This window comes from Sinocyclocheilus rhinocerous, unplaced genomic scaffold (genome assembly GCF_001515625.1).
Source record: "Sinocyclocheilus rhinocerous isolate Xijiao unplaced genomic scaffold, SAMN03320098_v1.1 scaffold860, whole genome shotgun sequence".
Classification (NCBI taxonomy): Eukaryota; Metazoa; Chordata; class Actinopteri; order Cypriniformes; family Cyprinidae; genus Sinocyclocheilus; species Sinocyclocheilus rhinocerous.
Window position 1 is genome coordinate 1,530,794 of NW_015638565.1, and position 12,746 is coordinate 1,543,539.

The following is a 12,746-nucleotide window of genomic DNA, read 5'->3' on the forward strand; positions in this document are numbered from 1 at the left end:
GTAACCTGATGGATGCAACTCCAATTACAAGCTTATCAAACTGACAAAAACCGCAGCACGGCTATTTATAGACTGAACCGAAATAGACAGCCAGCGCTGTCCTCCCAAAAGTGGTCATGAGGCAATATGGCCCACACGAGCCGCCCGCGTCGAGCGATTCTTCTGCCGCACGCATACCCTCTGCGCACTGATGTGGGCCGCTGGATGTGACTGATGCGTGTTGTGCGTTCGCGTGTCAGTTTTGAAGCTAACTGAAAGCAGCACTTGACAGAGAAGAGAGAATGATGTGAGCAGAAAGAGCGAGAGAAATGAAAATGAGTCATATCTCTAAGGATGCAGACAGAGAGGAGAGCTGTGCACAGGCACGGTTGTCACTGGTCGCAGACACATGAATAAATAAAGGCATTATAATGAAGACAACTCGCCGTCTGCCCATCAAAGCCTGCCCAGCCTGGCACCAAAGCTCAGGAGGGAGAGAGAGAGGAGCAAACGAATAAAAAAAAAAAAAAGAAAGAAGAGCGAGAGACAGGATGAGACAGGAGAGGAAGAGAGAGCGGCCCATCACTGTGATTGACAAAGATGAGCACTGTCTGCTTCTATTAAATCAATCATCGCTATAGGACTCAAGTCTCGGCTCTCTCAATAGGCTAACAAGCTCAGGACTTCAGCGTTTCTATCAGCCGTTTACTCTCGCGTCCCCCCGTGGAGCGAAACATCTGGTCAGTTTCTCTTATCTGCTTTATTTCACGCTCAGGTGGCTTAGTGAGGTGTTGTGTGCCATTTCCCCCACGTGCCCCCTGCCAATGGTGTCATATTTGGACTGCTGTCTGTGACATTCTCTTTCACACCTCCCACCGCTGGGCTGCTTCCATGTGACATCCTCACCATAGCGACAGGGCCGGAGGAGGAAGACAGCCGGCGACTCGGCGAGGGATGATCAGATGCGTGCGGGCCTGTCAGGAGTCTTCATCGCTCTGTCCAGACTAGGAATAGGTCATGCTGGTTGAGTCACTCAAGAACAGACTAGTCGATTAGTGAGATTGACTAGTTTATCTAGACTTTTTCTTTCTTTTTTTACTGTCTATCTGGAAAAAAAAGACACCAACACAGCTGGTATAAACTGGTTTTGGTTAAACTACTTTAAATTATGCTTGTAACTCAAAAAGAAAAGGGCTTAAACTACAGTAGTCAGGCTACAAACAACACTATCCTATACTAAAGCTATTAAGAATGCAATCTCTTTTAAAACACAACTATCCAATTAAAATATGTATAGTTTAATTAGTGTCAAATTTTCTGGAACAAAAACAATCAGTTTGAAGTGATAATCCAACCAAAAATACACAAAACCAAAATGATGATTTTTTTTTTTGAGTGTTTATAAGAACTTCCTGAACAAACCGTTTCACTAGAATGAATTTAAAGGGGTCATATGATGGGATTTCATTTTTTCCTTTCTCTTTGGAGTGTTACAAGCTCTTGGTGCATAAAGAAGATCTGTAAAGTTGCAAAGACTAAAGTCTCAAATCCAAAGAGATATTCTTTATAAAAGTTAAGAGTCAGCCACACCCCCCTAAAACGGCTCGTTCGAACACGCCCCCACATATCTACCTCACTATGTGGGAAGATTTGCATAACGCCGCCCAAATGTTCACGCAAAGAAAGAAGGCGTAACTTTTATTCTCACTGTAGTATTGTTGTTGCTGCCATGTCGTGAAGGCGCTGTGTGTTTCGTTGTGAAAGCGAAACTACTTTGTTTGGTCTTCCAAAAGAGGACGATATCCGCTTCGTCATGCCTAGAGCTGATCTGTGCTGGTCGCTGAGGGAATACATCAACTTAGTGCTGTGGATCACCGGATCGGCTTTCACCGTTTTCACCGCTCCTTCGTCGGATCCGCCGGGCGCGCCGTTCTCGACCCCGCCGCCTCAGCTCACTCTTGCCCGGCTTCAGCTCAGGCTAAGCCGGGGCTTTCGCACACGGTAGGCCGCTGTGTTTTTCGTTGTGAAAGTGAAACTACTTTGTTTGGTCTTCCAAAAGAGGACACGACTAGAAATCAGTGGTTAAGTTGTATTTACAACACTGTTCCAGAACAGTTTAACCCAAATATCTAGATGTGTGCAGCGCATTTTATGGAGGACTGTTTCCTGATCCTGGTAGAGCACAATGCCGGCAGTTCTGACTCACATTCTGTAAGTACGTTTTCATTTAAAGGATTTGCCACTGATGATTCAAACACGAGTTTTGGGCTGTGTAGAGTAGTGCTTGTTGTTTGTCCGATCACAAATGCAGACATGGTTTTATGTTTATGCGGCGCGATGCAACGCAACGCGTAAAAAGACAGTATAAGTCATTATAATCCGTAATTATGTCCCCACTGGATGCAACAAATGCCTCGTTTATATTGGGGTTTTAATGTTTTTGTCTCATCGCTCCGGCCGACAGGGCATCACAGTATGGTAAGGGGCGTAACATTTCCGTCACACGCTTGAGGTATTCGGCCAATCACAACGCACTGGATAGCTGGCCAATCAGAGCACACCTCGCTTTTCATACCGATGAGCTTTGTAAAAATCGATGCGTTTCAGAAAGGCGGGGCATAGAGGAGAAACAATAATGTACAGTATGTGGAAAAGAATGTGTTTTTTGAACCTTAAACCGCATAAAACGCATTGCATTACACCAAATACACAAAATAATGTTATTTTTAGCAGCATCAGATGACCCCTTTAATAACATATTGGCTGTTTATTAGTACTTATAAAGCACACATTTTGCATGACCATATTCTAATCCGACGCGTTTCAGAAAGGTGGGGCATAGAGGAGAAACAATAATGTAACTTACAGTATGTGGAAAATAATGTGTTTTTTGAACTTTAAACTGCATAAACATTTCATTACACCAAATACACAAAATAATGTTCTTTTTAGCAACATCATATGACCCCTTTAAGGGCTTCGTCTCATTACGAATTCATAATCAGAGTCTGAAACGACTCTGTAATAAAGAGTCGAGTTGATAACCCTCGGCTCAGTGAGTAAGTCAGTTGTTTTGATTCGACAATTGTTCTGACAGATTCAGTCCGCTTCGTAAACGAATCCTTTGGACAGATTTTGGTGAACCGATTCACAAAAAGATCCGAGTCGTTCATGAATCGGACATCGCTAATCAGGCGCTACAAAACGCTAAATAAGCGCGAAAACACAAATAACTGCACGTGCAACAGAACCCAAGAAAAAGCGTCCGTTAAAATCATTAAAGATCAAGTCGCTAACAGCGCGAACCGGCTCAAGGAGGTGTGTTGTTGGATGTACGTGTTAGCATTAGCTACCTGATTGGTCCTGCTCGCTCCTGCATCTCCTCCACCGCCAGCGCCGCCTCCTGCTGCCGCCGCCGCTGCTGCTGCTCCCGCATCGCTGGGCTTCTTCGACAGGCTCTGCTGCTGCTGTCCCGACACTAAATCCTTGGCCCCGACGCCCTGCTGCTTGCTTTTTTTCCTCGCCATCGCTTTAGTCCGTATTATGCCCGTCGGCTGGTCTCCAGGTTCGGTGTATAAACACAGTTTCGGTTCTTGTAGGCAGTCTCGAATGCTCCTGTTCTTTCAGACGGCAAGACAACAGTGAATATGGCGGAGGGCTGGCGCACACACACACACACACACTCACTCTAGCCGCTGGCCTCCGCTCACTCAAGGCCGCGGTGTGTGACGCTGTGTTCCTTTTTACCCAGAATGTATGCATCGTAAGAATGTGAAAGAATGAGCTGTTCAGTCTTTTCACTACAACACAAAGTGATGGACAGAAAGCATGACAAAAGAATAAATGCTTTTCTGTGAATACGAAACATCTCTGGTGTGGGCGTATTTTCTTAATATCTTCATCCAACGGCTGTGACTCTACAGCAAAATCTCGCATGTGCCTTCTCTCCCTCGCATCTCTCAGTCTGACCTCCCTTGACACATACAGACAGACAGACAAATAGACAGACACACAGGCGCACACACACACACACACTCTCTCGAGTAGGTTCAGGGGTCACACTTACTGATGGCAAACGGCTTCAGTATGCTTGGGAAAAACCGAGGAATCCATGTTTAATGAGGGCAATATTTCCAGGCGACAGAGTAACGTTACAGTCGGTCAAACTACAGTAGCGCAGGATTGAAGGAGAAATATCAACAAAGTAAACACGTGCCGCTTTAATACATAATAAATACATGCAAATACTCTATTTGATTGGAGGCAACGCCGGCAAAATGATACGTTAAAATAAAATAAGCCTTTTTTGCGGCCACGTTGTGTTTTCGAATATTTTATAAACATTTCAACTATTATTTATTTGTATTAATATTTAATTGTAATTAAATAATATCTTTTTTTTTACATTGCATTTTTAAAGCTATCTGTAGCTTATACAAAACTGTAACTTTATTAAAACACAGTACACGTACATTAAAATTTCTCACCATATTTTTTTTTTTACTTAATTTTGGCTTCCATATCTTATATTTCTCTAGCTGTTTTCTTACATTTATACATAATTGATTATGGGTGATTGTATGATAATAGATGCACCATTATACTAGTACACTTTCTTCAAACATTTATTAATATTAGTTTATATGTGTGTGATAATTTTTATAACCTCTTACACCCAAATAACTATTTCACATAATACTGTGTTCCCTGTATTATTATATTAGTTTGGTCTCTGACTTTCATATTGTCATTGTGATATTTCACTGTCAGCATTTGTGACTGTTAATTTAGCAGTTAAAAAAAGACACTAATACTTAGGATTGTCTTTTTATTTTTAGAGTGAAGAAACAAACAAGTGGCTCATGATGAATACAGTGAATATTGAACATGATAGCTCAGACAAGGTAACAGTAGTAATACATAAAACATTTCAGTCTATTGAAACAATAGGATTGTTAGCTGTTACTGTAGTATTTGGCAGTGATCCGAATTTAAGGGATTGAAATACATGCAGCACTGATTTTTAAGACTTTGAATTATTTTTATTTTGAATTGTGGTCATATTTATTTCTTGCCATCATCAGCAGTTTTGTCTCATGAGGACCAATCATTGCTAAAGACCCATTTAAGTACTGGAAATATATGACTTGATCAGTTCTCAAACAACTCACCTGAAATTGTAAAACATTATTATTATTTATTTCTGAGATACCTGCGAGATTAAAACAATAGTCTGCCCATGACAAGGCCATTTTTGGATGCATTAATTTTATAAAAACAGGAAACATTTGCTCTAAAAATTAGGATATTCTATGTTCGAATGCATATCAAGTTCATTCATTTGCCCTACAAAGCAAAATACTACATTTTCAGAGATCTGCTTCATTAAGAGGTTTAAAGACACCTTGATGTGTGAGTGAATTATGGTTTGGAGGCACGTCTTTGTTTCGTTCTGTGAAGTATGTTTCAGTCATGAAGATGTACATGAATAAAGGCAGTGAAGTCAGGAAGACAAGGTATTGTATGGGTTGAGCACATGTAAGTTGGCTTCAGGTCACTCTGAGTTTTGATGTTTACCACACAGAGGAACACACTTCTGCCACTACAACCGCTGCACACTTGACTCCCTTTGCTACTTGCTAGCACCAGGTTTAGTCCCAGTTACACATTCTTCTGTAAAAATCACATTCATCATATTTAGCGTTCTCCGTCTTCACATTTCAAAATCCAACAATTCTTGTCAGTACGGAGTACCAAAAAACCCATGGCTATAAGCTGGAATACTTCTGAAGAAACCGGTCATAGGCGTCATAAATTGCTTGCCTAGAAGTGAACAATAATGGATGAAATACATATATTTCAAATTGATGAACCATACAGTTCATTCGCTTGATAACAAGCAATGTGCAGACAATTAACCAAATAATTAGCATTAGTAACTGTGCTGGTAAGAAGTCTCTTATGCTCACCAAGACTGGTGCATTTATTTGATCAAAAATACAGTAAAAACAATACAATTACAATTTAACTCTTTTCATTTTTATTCTATTTTATAATTTATTTCTGTGATGCAAAGCTGAATTTTCAGCAGCCATTTCTCCAGTCTTCAGTGTCCTTCAGAAATCATTGATTTGGTGCTCAAGAAGCATTTCTTAAGCATTTCAATTTTCAATTTTCAATTGAAACACTATTTATTTGAAATAGAAATCTTTCATATCATTATAAGTCTTTACTGTCTTGACTGTCACGTTTGATCAATTAAATGCATCCTTGCTGAAAAAATTATGCAAAAGCACCATAAAGAATCATGATTGTAGTGCATATTATTTGTGTATGTTAAAGTTTTCTGAAGTCACAGCTTTTCATTGCATGGAAGAAAAAAAGTAAGCCGATTCATCTTTAGAACTTCTTTTGTGTTCTACATAAGAAAATAAGTCATATAGGTTTGGAACCACATGAGGGTGAGTAAATGATGACAGAAAATTAATTTCACTTTATACTCCATGAATATTTTTTTTTTCTAAAGTCTGACTTACCGAAACAGTCTTTGTTTGAAGAGATAGGCACTGATGTGGCCTCCTTTGAGGTAGCGAACCTCACAGCCAGGCCAGATTTCCTGTAAGCTGCGAACTCCAGTGCGTGGAACATAAGCGTCTTCCTTTGCCTGGACTATAATGATCAGACTGGGATCTACAGGCACTGGAGACAAAGTATGCAAGACAGAGAGAGGATCAAACACAGGAACCCAATCCAAACCATGTCAACAAAACAAAACAGATTTGTACCTGAAAAATTGGCGATGTGTGTGCATTCGTCCATAACGCCCTTCATGAAGCAGAGAGACTCCCGCTGCAGCGACTGCCGCTGACCAGGCCCCCAGGTGATGTTTTTAGCATGTAGCATGTCCAAATGAGGCCTGCTGCTGCTCACAGCAGACAGCATCTGATCCAGCCCGTCTCTCTCTCTTCGGCCCATCAGTAGGGCAGAGTCTGAGGCACGAGAGGAGCGCAGCCCCATCTGGTGGTCCCTTTCTGGCGAGTGGAGGCCAAGAAGGTCATGGGTAAGATCCAGGTCAGACAGACTGTCAAAGCTGCCTGGGGCATTTTTTACAAATTCCTGGCCCATCCAGAAAGAGTCTTTCTGAAAATCAAGGGTGTGTCAGGTAGTGCTTCGTTAAAATTTTGCACCTTCAAAATGAGTCATGTGATATATTACACAAGGAACAAGTCATATCTTCTTCTGTGATCTTTTGTGGTGTCTTTCATATAAAAAAAAAGCTAAATTACAAGAAAACTCATTTTGCCTACAGAATAACACTCCTACCCCACAATACTCCAGCATACTGATGATTTCTTCCTCATAGACTGTGTGCGCCGCATACTGCTTTTCCAGTTCTCTCCAATTCACAGCTTGACTTAAAACACCCTGCAGAAAAGCAGATCAATTTCATTTCCTTTTAAAAAAGGAAATCGTTTTAGGTAAATCAACCTAAAATACTTCAAATCATTCCCTTTTATTTTAGGTTTATGGAATCAATCTGATGTAGAGCCTGATTATTTATTCATGAATGAAAAATTGTAAATGTGAGTGACTGACAATTGGTGACGTCTATATTGCCATGTTCTGATGACACTGACACAGGAATGAAGACGTCAAGATATTCACAGCTACAAAGTTCAGTAGCTGAGTGACTAATATTGCCTTTAAGTCCTGGGAAATTCCTATATACCAGGGTTATTACAGTTTGCTAAAACTAAAACCATTAAAAACATGAACAACAAACTTGTATTATAAAATAATAAATGCTAACTGAAATAAAATATAAGAAAAAAGTAGTTGCCAAGGCAACATTGCTAATTTTCATTTAGTTTTAACTTGATGTACTAAATGAAATACAATTTATAAAACTATAGACAAAAAACAACAAAAAAACATTAAGTAAAAAAAAAAAGACTAAAACTTTAAAAATTGAAAAGGAAAATATAAAATTAAATACTAAATCAAAATATTAATAAATCATTCTTAAAGCTTATAATAGTATCTAAATAATAACACTGCTACATAGGACAATATTTGGCCGAGATACAACTATTTGAAAATCTGGAATCTGAGGGTGCAAAAAAATCAAAATATTGAGAAAATCGCCTTTAAAGTTGTCCAAATGAAGTTCTTAGCAATGCATACTACTAATCAAAAATTAAGTTTTAATATATTTACAGTAGGAAATTTACAAAATATCTTCATGGAACATGATCTTTGCTTAATATCCTAATGATTTTTGGCATAAAAGAAAAATCTATAATTTTGAACCATACAATATATTTTTGGCTATTGCTACAAATATACCCCAGCGAATTAAGACTGCTTTTATGGTCCAGGGTCACATATGTCTAATATGATGCTAAAACTTAAATCTTACTGTGGTAAAAACACTTGAAGCAGTCGTCCAGGATAAACAAGGTATGAGTGGAATTGGTTTGGGCCAGTTTGTTACAGCTAATGACGCCATCTAGGAGGAAAATGAGTAAACAAATGAACAATAGATATTGGATATGTTAGAAAGGATATGGAACAGGTTCTTCTGAACACAGTTGATCGGAGACAACATGAACTAATTAAGTTAAATGTAAATTAGGATCACAAAACCTACATGTCCACCCATAGAAATGCCAGTCATGCCTAGAGGCCAGAAACCCTCTCGCTCCAGCCAGTGTAACAGTGCAGCAGACTCCAGGATCAGCGCTCCACCCATCACAAACAGGTCTGATACGTTCTTCAGACTGGAGCGACTGCATCAAAAACACAAATAATATACATCGTAAATATGCATGGTTCATTCTAATGCTCCATACCACAAAGACATGGACATCAATAGCTGCTACCAGTAAACAAACACTCACAGTTGGTCTTTAGGTTTCCTGTATCCGTGTACGGTGGAGAGTCAAGGAGGTGTCAGATAAGATCTAGTAATTCTTGATTTACTTTAGGCTTTCAAAGGATATAATAAGGATTCTCCAACAGTAGAGATGCCATCCCTGATTCTTTAATCATTGGTCTGGCCATTAGTGTTCGTCTTCTCCAGAAAAACTGCAAAAAAAAAAGAAGAAGATGCATCAAATTCAGATAAAATTCTAGATGATACTGATAAGCCAATAATTATTTTCAACTTATGGCAAGTAATCGATACATTTTCACAATATTAAAAAACTATTACTATTTTGTCTAAATAATTTTAAAGGCGCTACAGCTGCTTTTAAGGCATCACTATATAATGTACAGTATAAAAAATGAATGTTCATTTTGAGACTTGCTGAAATTTAGCAGTGTATGAAATTATTACTGTTTTTAAAGGTTGTAGAAAAAACAGCGAAAAACATTAACAAAATAAAAATCCAATATTGAAAAAAAACTATTATCAGCTGAACTATAATGTTACTGATACACTACTTTTCAAAAGTTTGGGGTTGTTAAGATGTTTTTGAAACTTTTGTACGGTAATAGTATATTGTGTTGGGAGTAACGCATTACAAAAGTAATAATATTACAGTAGTATATTACTTTTTGCTGTAACGCACTAAACGCAGTAATATAACGCATTACTAATCAAATTTGGGTAATATTATTACTCGTTACTTACAATCTCAGTAACGCAAGTTACAAGCTATATGCTGCTGAGTTTGGTTCATATGCTATTTGTGTGGCGCGGTGCTCAACGAAAGTCCACGGAAAGGAAACCGAGATGACAGAAATAAAAGTAAACACATTGCAGATTACATTTTGGAAGTAACTTGCCCAACACTGATTGTGCATCCCTAAGAAAAATCCCAGTCCCAATCCCAGTTTTTGCTCACTCACATGGTCTCCTGTTCCAGCCAGGTGAATACAGACTGGTCTGTGCCTTTTCCATTTCTTAGGTACAATAAACTGGAATCTAGTGGGAAAGTTGAAACAAAATGTGTTCATTTGAAAGAACTTTGAATACAAGCCACACAATAAGTCACATTAATCCTTCATATTTGCATTTAGTGTTTGTGGGTGATTTGTTTTGGTTACCGGGCTTTGACGGATTCAGCTGGCAAGATGCCCGGGACAAAGTGCTCCAGTGGCGATATGAAATGACCGTTGTGAATTTTGCAATCTGTTTGATCTTCTACCTTTGGGCACAGCGGTAAAACACAGTTAATGGGTCATAATGCAATTTTCAATTATACTGAGCATTAAATTAAATTAATAAAATAATACAATAAAATAATATATTATAAATAAATAATTAAATAATTAGGTGCACTCATTGTTTTTTGTTCATGTCAAGCTGGTTGATAAAGGCACACCTGCCATTACTGAGATAAAACGTTTTATACATAACGTTTTTACACAAATTACTATGAATATTTTCCTCAGTACATTTTTTATACATGTTTTTTTTTTTCACATCAAACTATGGATTATTCATTATCATGTGGCTAATTATGTAATATGCCACTGTCTGTACTCAAAACTACAAGTAATTTTTAAAGGGTTAGTTCACCCAAAAATGAAAATTAGCCTGTGTTTTACTCACCCTCAAAGCATCCTAGGTGTATGTGACTTTCTTCTTTCAGACGAATCCAATCGGAGTTATATTAAAAATTGTCCTGGCCCCTCCAAGCCTTTCAATGGGGGTAAGTGGGTGTTGGTTGTCAGCAGTTCAAAAGACGTGAAATAAAGTGCGTGCATCCATAATAAAACGTCCCTCAGACGGCTCCGGGGGGGGAATAAAGGCCTCCTGTAGTGAATCCATGTGTTTTTGTAAGATAAATATCCATATCTCAAACGTAATAAACACTTTTTTCACTTCCGCTGACTGTCATACGCGGAAGCCGTTCCGGCGGATGACGTAAGACGTATGCGTCGGGCGCGCCTCTGAGAAATGCAGGAGCAAAGGAAACAAAATTTCCTTACTTTAGCAAAGAAAACCAGTCTCCTCTTGGTTTATATCGAAATCCCCTGACATTTTTCTTTACAAATCCTCGTTTTGTGCTTATAATTCATGAACTGCGTTTTGTTTTGTTCTCTCTCTGCGCTCGTCACTTATCACGCAACGCATACGTCCTACGTCATCTGCCGGGACTGCTTCCGCGTACCACAGTCAGCGGAAGTGAGAAAAAAAGTGTTTATTACGTTTGAAATATGGATATTTATGGATTCGCTACAGGAGGCCTTTATTCACCCCCCGGAGCCGTGTGAGGGACGTTTTATTTTAAGTGTACACATCATTTGCATATTTGTTTTATACTGTATATATTTGTTGGGTTTGGTCCTACATCCATATCTGTCGTCTTTGGAAGATTCTTTTGGTACAATAAACTTTAAAGTCCACCTTTAGATGAAATATGAACATAATACATCACACTCATACCACTGCTAATCGTTACTGAAGCATCATTATTTAAAGTGAAAAAGTGAAAGTGACGTGACATGTGGCCAAGTATGGTGACCTATACTTGGAATTAGTGCTCTGCATTTAACCCATCCAAAGTGCACACACACAGCAGTGAACACACACATACCGTGAACACACACCCGGAGCAGTGGGCAGCCATTTATGCTGCGGCGCCCGGGGAGCAGTTGGGGGTTCGGTGCCTTGCTCAAGGACACCTCAGTCGTGGTATTGAAGGTGGGAGAAAGCGCTGTACATTCACTCCCCCCACCCACAATCCCTGCCGGTACGAGACTCGAACCCGCAACCTTTGGGTTACGAGTCCGACTCTCTAACCATTAGACCACGACTTCCCCATGTCATAAGTGAAGTGAATTGAAGATTCATTGTTTAATTATTTATTTTTGTAGTATACCTTTTCAGGTCCTCCGGCTTTCCCCATCCTTGGATAAAGAGTTTGGTGAGGAGAAGCCTTCTATACAGAACATCCAGCCGGCTCAGACCCATTGACAAAAAAACATTCTTCTGCAAAGAACAAAATACACGAAATCAGAACTTGACACAAGTCACAATCCATCAGTCAGCAGCCTTATGGCTTTACACATTCCGACAAATAAGAACTGAGCAGCTGAGTGGGTTTAGGAGCACAACACACACTTATAGGAAACTAGGGTACTTTCACACCTGTAGATCGATTGCTTTGTTGCGAAACAGGGATTAAAATTATTACAATGTTGCTTTTTATTCTTGGTGCGGTTCGCTTTCACACGGCAAAGTTTCTAAACGGACCAAATTTGTTAATACAAGTCAAGCGCGAGTAAACTGTTCTCTCATTGGTCAAAGTTTCACGGTTTATTTTCCGGGATTCCACTTAGCTGTCACGCATGTCATCCGTCAGGATGGAACGATAACAGCTTCGCAGGCTTATTGTTGTTGTTTTTTTGTAGATGTCGTTATAATAATTTATCATTTTGAGCAGGAGTCCAGGATCGATTGGGAAAACATTTTTTAAATGCACCTACTACAAAGAAGAGCAATAAGACGGCATTATAAAATAAAAAAGTGCGCTTTGATGTTTGAATGGCAAAGACATGATCACCCACAGACATTCACAGGTTCATTTTGAGGTAACGTTATTAGCAAAACAACAAAGCTGATGCTTTTCACGGAACTTACGTAATTACCCATCATAAATTGTGATATATAGCCTGGTTCGTCGTTGGTCCGTTGGATCGGATTGCTTTCTCACTACAACCGAACCGCTACAGAGTTCGTTTTCAATCGAGCCGAGACCACCTCGTTCAAGCGATCTCGGACCAATTGCCCAAACGAACCGAGCTAAGGGGGG

At 39.3% G+C, this 12,746-nt stretch overlaps 2 protein-coding genes across 2 annotated transcripts in view; both read right to left on the reverse strand.

Moving 5' to 3' along the window:
• Positions 1-4,072, reverse strand: part of LOC107749765 (protein FAM193B-like) — a 25,063-nt gene extending 20,991 nt beyond the window's left edge. Inside the window, exons 1-2 of the mRNA XM_016564934.1 lie at positions 4,046-4,072; positions 3,333-3,594 (exon numbers count right to left, since the gene is read on the reverse strand). Coding sequence (XP_016420420.1) covers positions 3,333-3,506 — 174 coding nt within the window. The 5' untranslated portion in view covers positions 3,507-3,594; positions 4,046-4,072. The remainder of the gene's footprint in view (positions 1-3,332; positions 3,595-4,045) is intronic.
• Positions 4,073-4,802: 730 nt separating this feature from the next.
• Positions 4,803-11,928, reverse strand: LOC107749780 (protein ABHD18-like). The gene is made up of 13 exons (XM_016564954.1): positions 11,814-11,928; positions 11,283-11,338; positions 10,315-10,319; positions 10,033-10,133; positions 9,835-9,910; positions 8,982-9,066; positions 8,880-8,907; positions 8,630-8,768; positions 8,399-8,488; positions 7,303-7,404; positions 6,765-7,119; positions 6,516-6,678; positions 4,803-5,802 (listed from the first exon to the last, which is right to left on the reverse strand). The coding sequence occupies exons 1-13, from the start codon at positions 11,903-11,905 to the stop codon at positions 5,748-5,750; spliced, it is 1,347 nt and encodes a 448-aa protein (XP_016420440.1). The 5' UTR covers positions 11,906-11,928; the 3' UTR covers positions 4,803-5,747.
• Positions 11,929-12,746: the final 818 nt, after the last annotated feature.

What these genes read in the sequence shown, in the direction of transcription:
- LOC107749780 (XM_016564954.1), bottom strand. Translation starts at nt 11,905, where the DNA reads ATGGGTCTGAGCCGGCTGGATGTTCTGTATAGAAGGCTTCTCCTCACC. An exon ending in GCTGAATCCGTCAAAGCCCG is followed by an intron (nt 9,911 to 10,032) that starts GTAACCAAAACA and finishes CTTTCCCACTAG; the next exon opens with ATTCCAGTTTATTGTACCTA. An exon ending in CTTCAAGTGTTTTTACCACA is followed by an intron (nt 7,405 to 8,398) that starts GTAAGATTTAAG and finishes GCTTTTCTGCAG; the next exon opens with GGTGTTTTAAGTCAAGCTGT.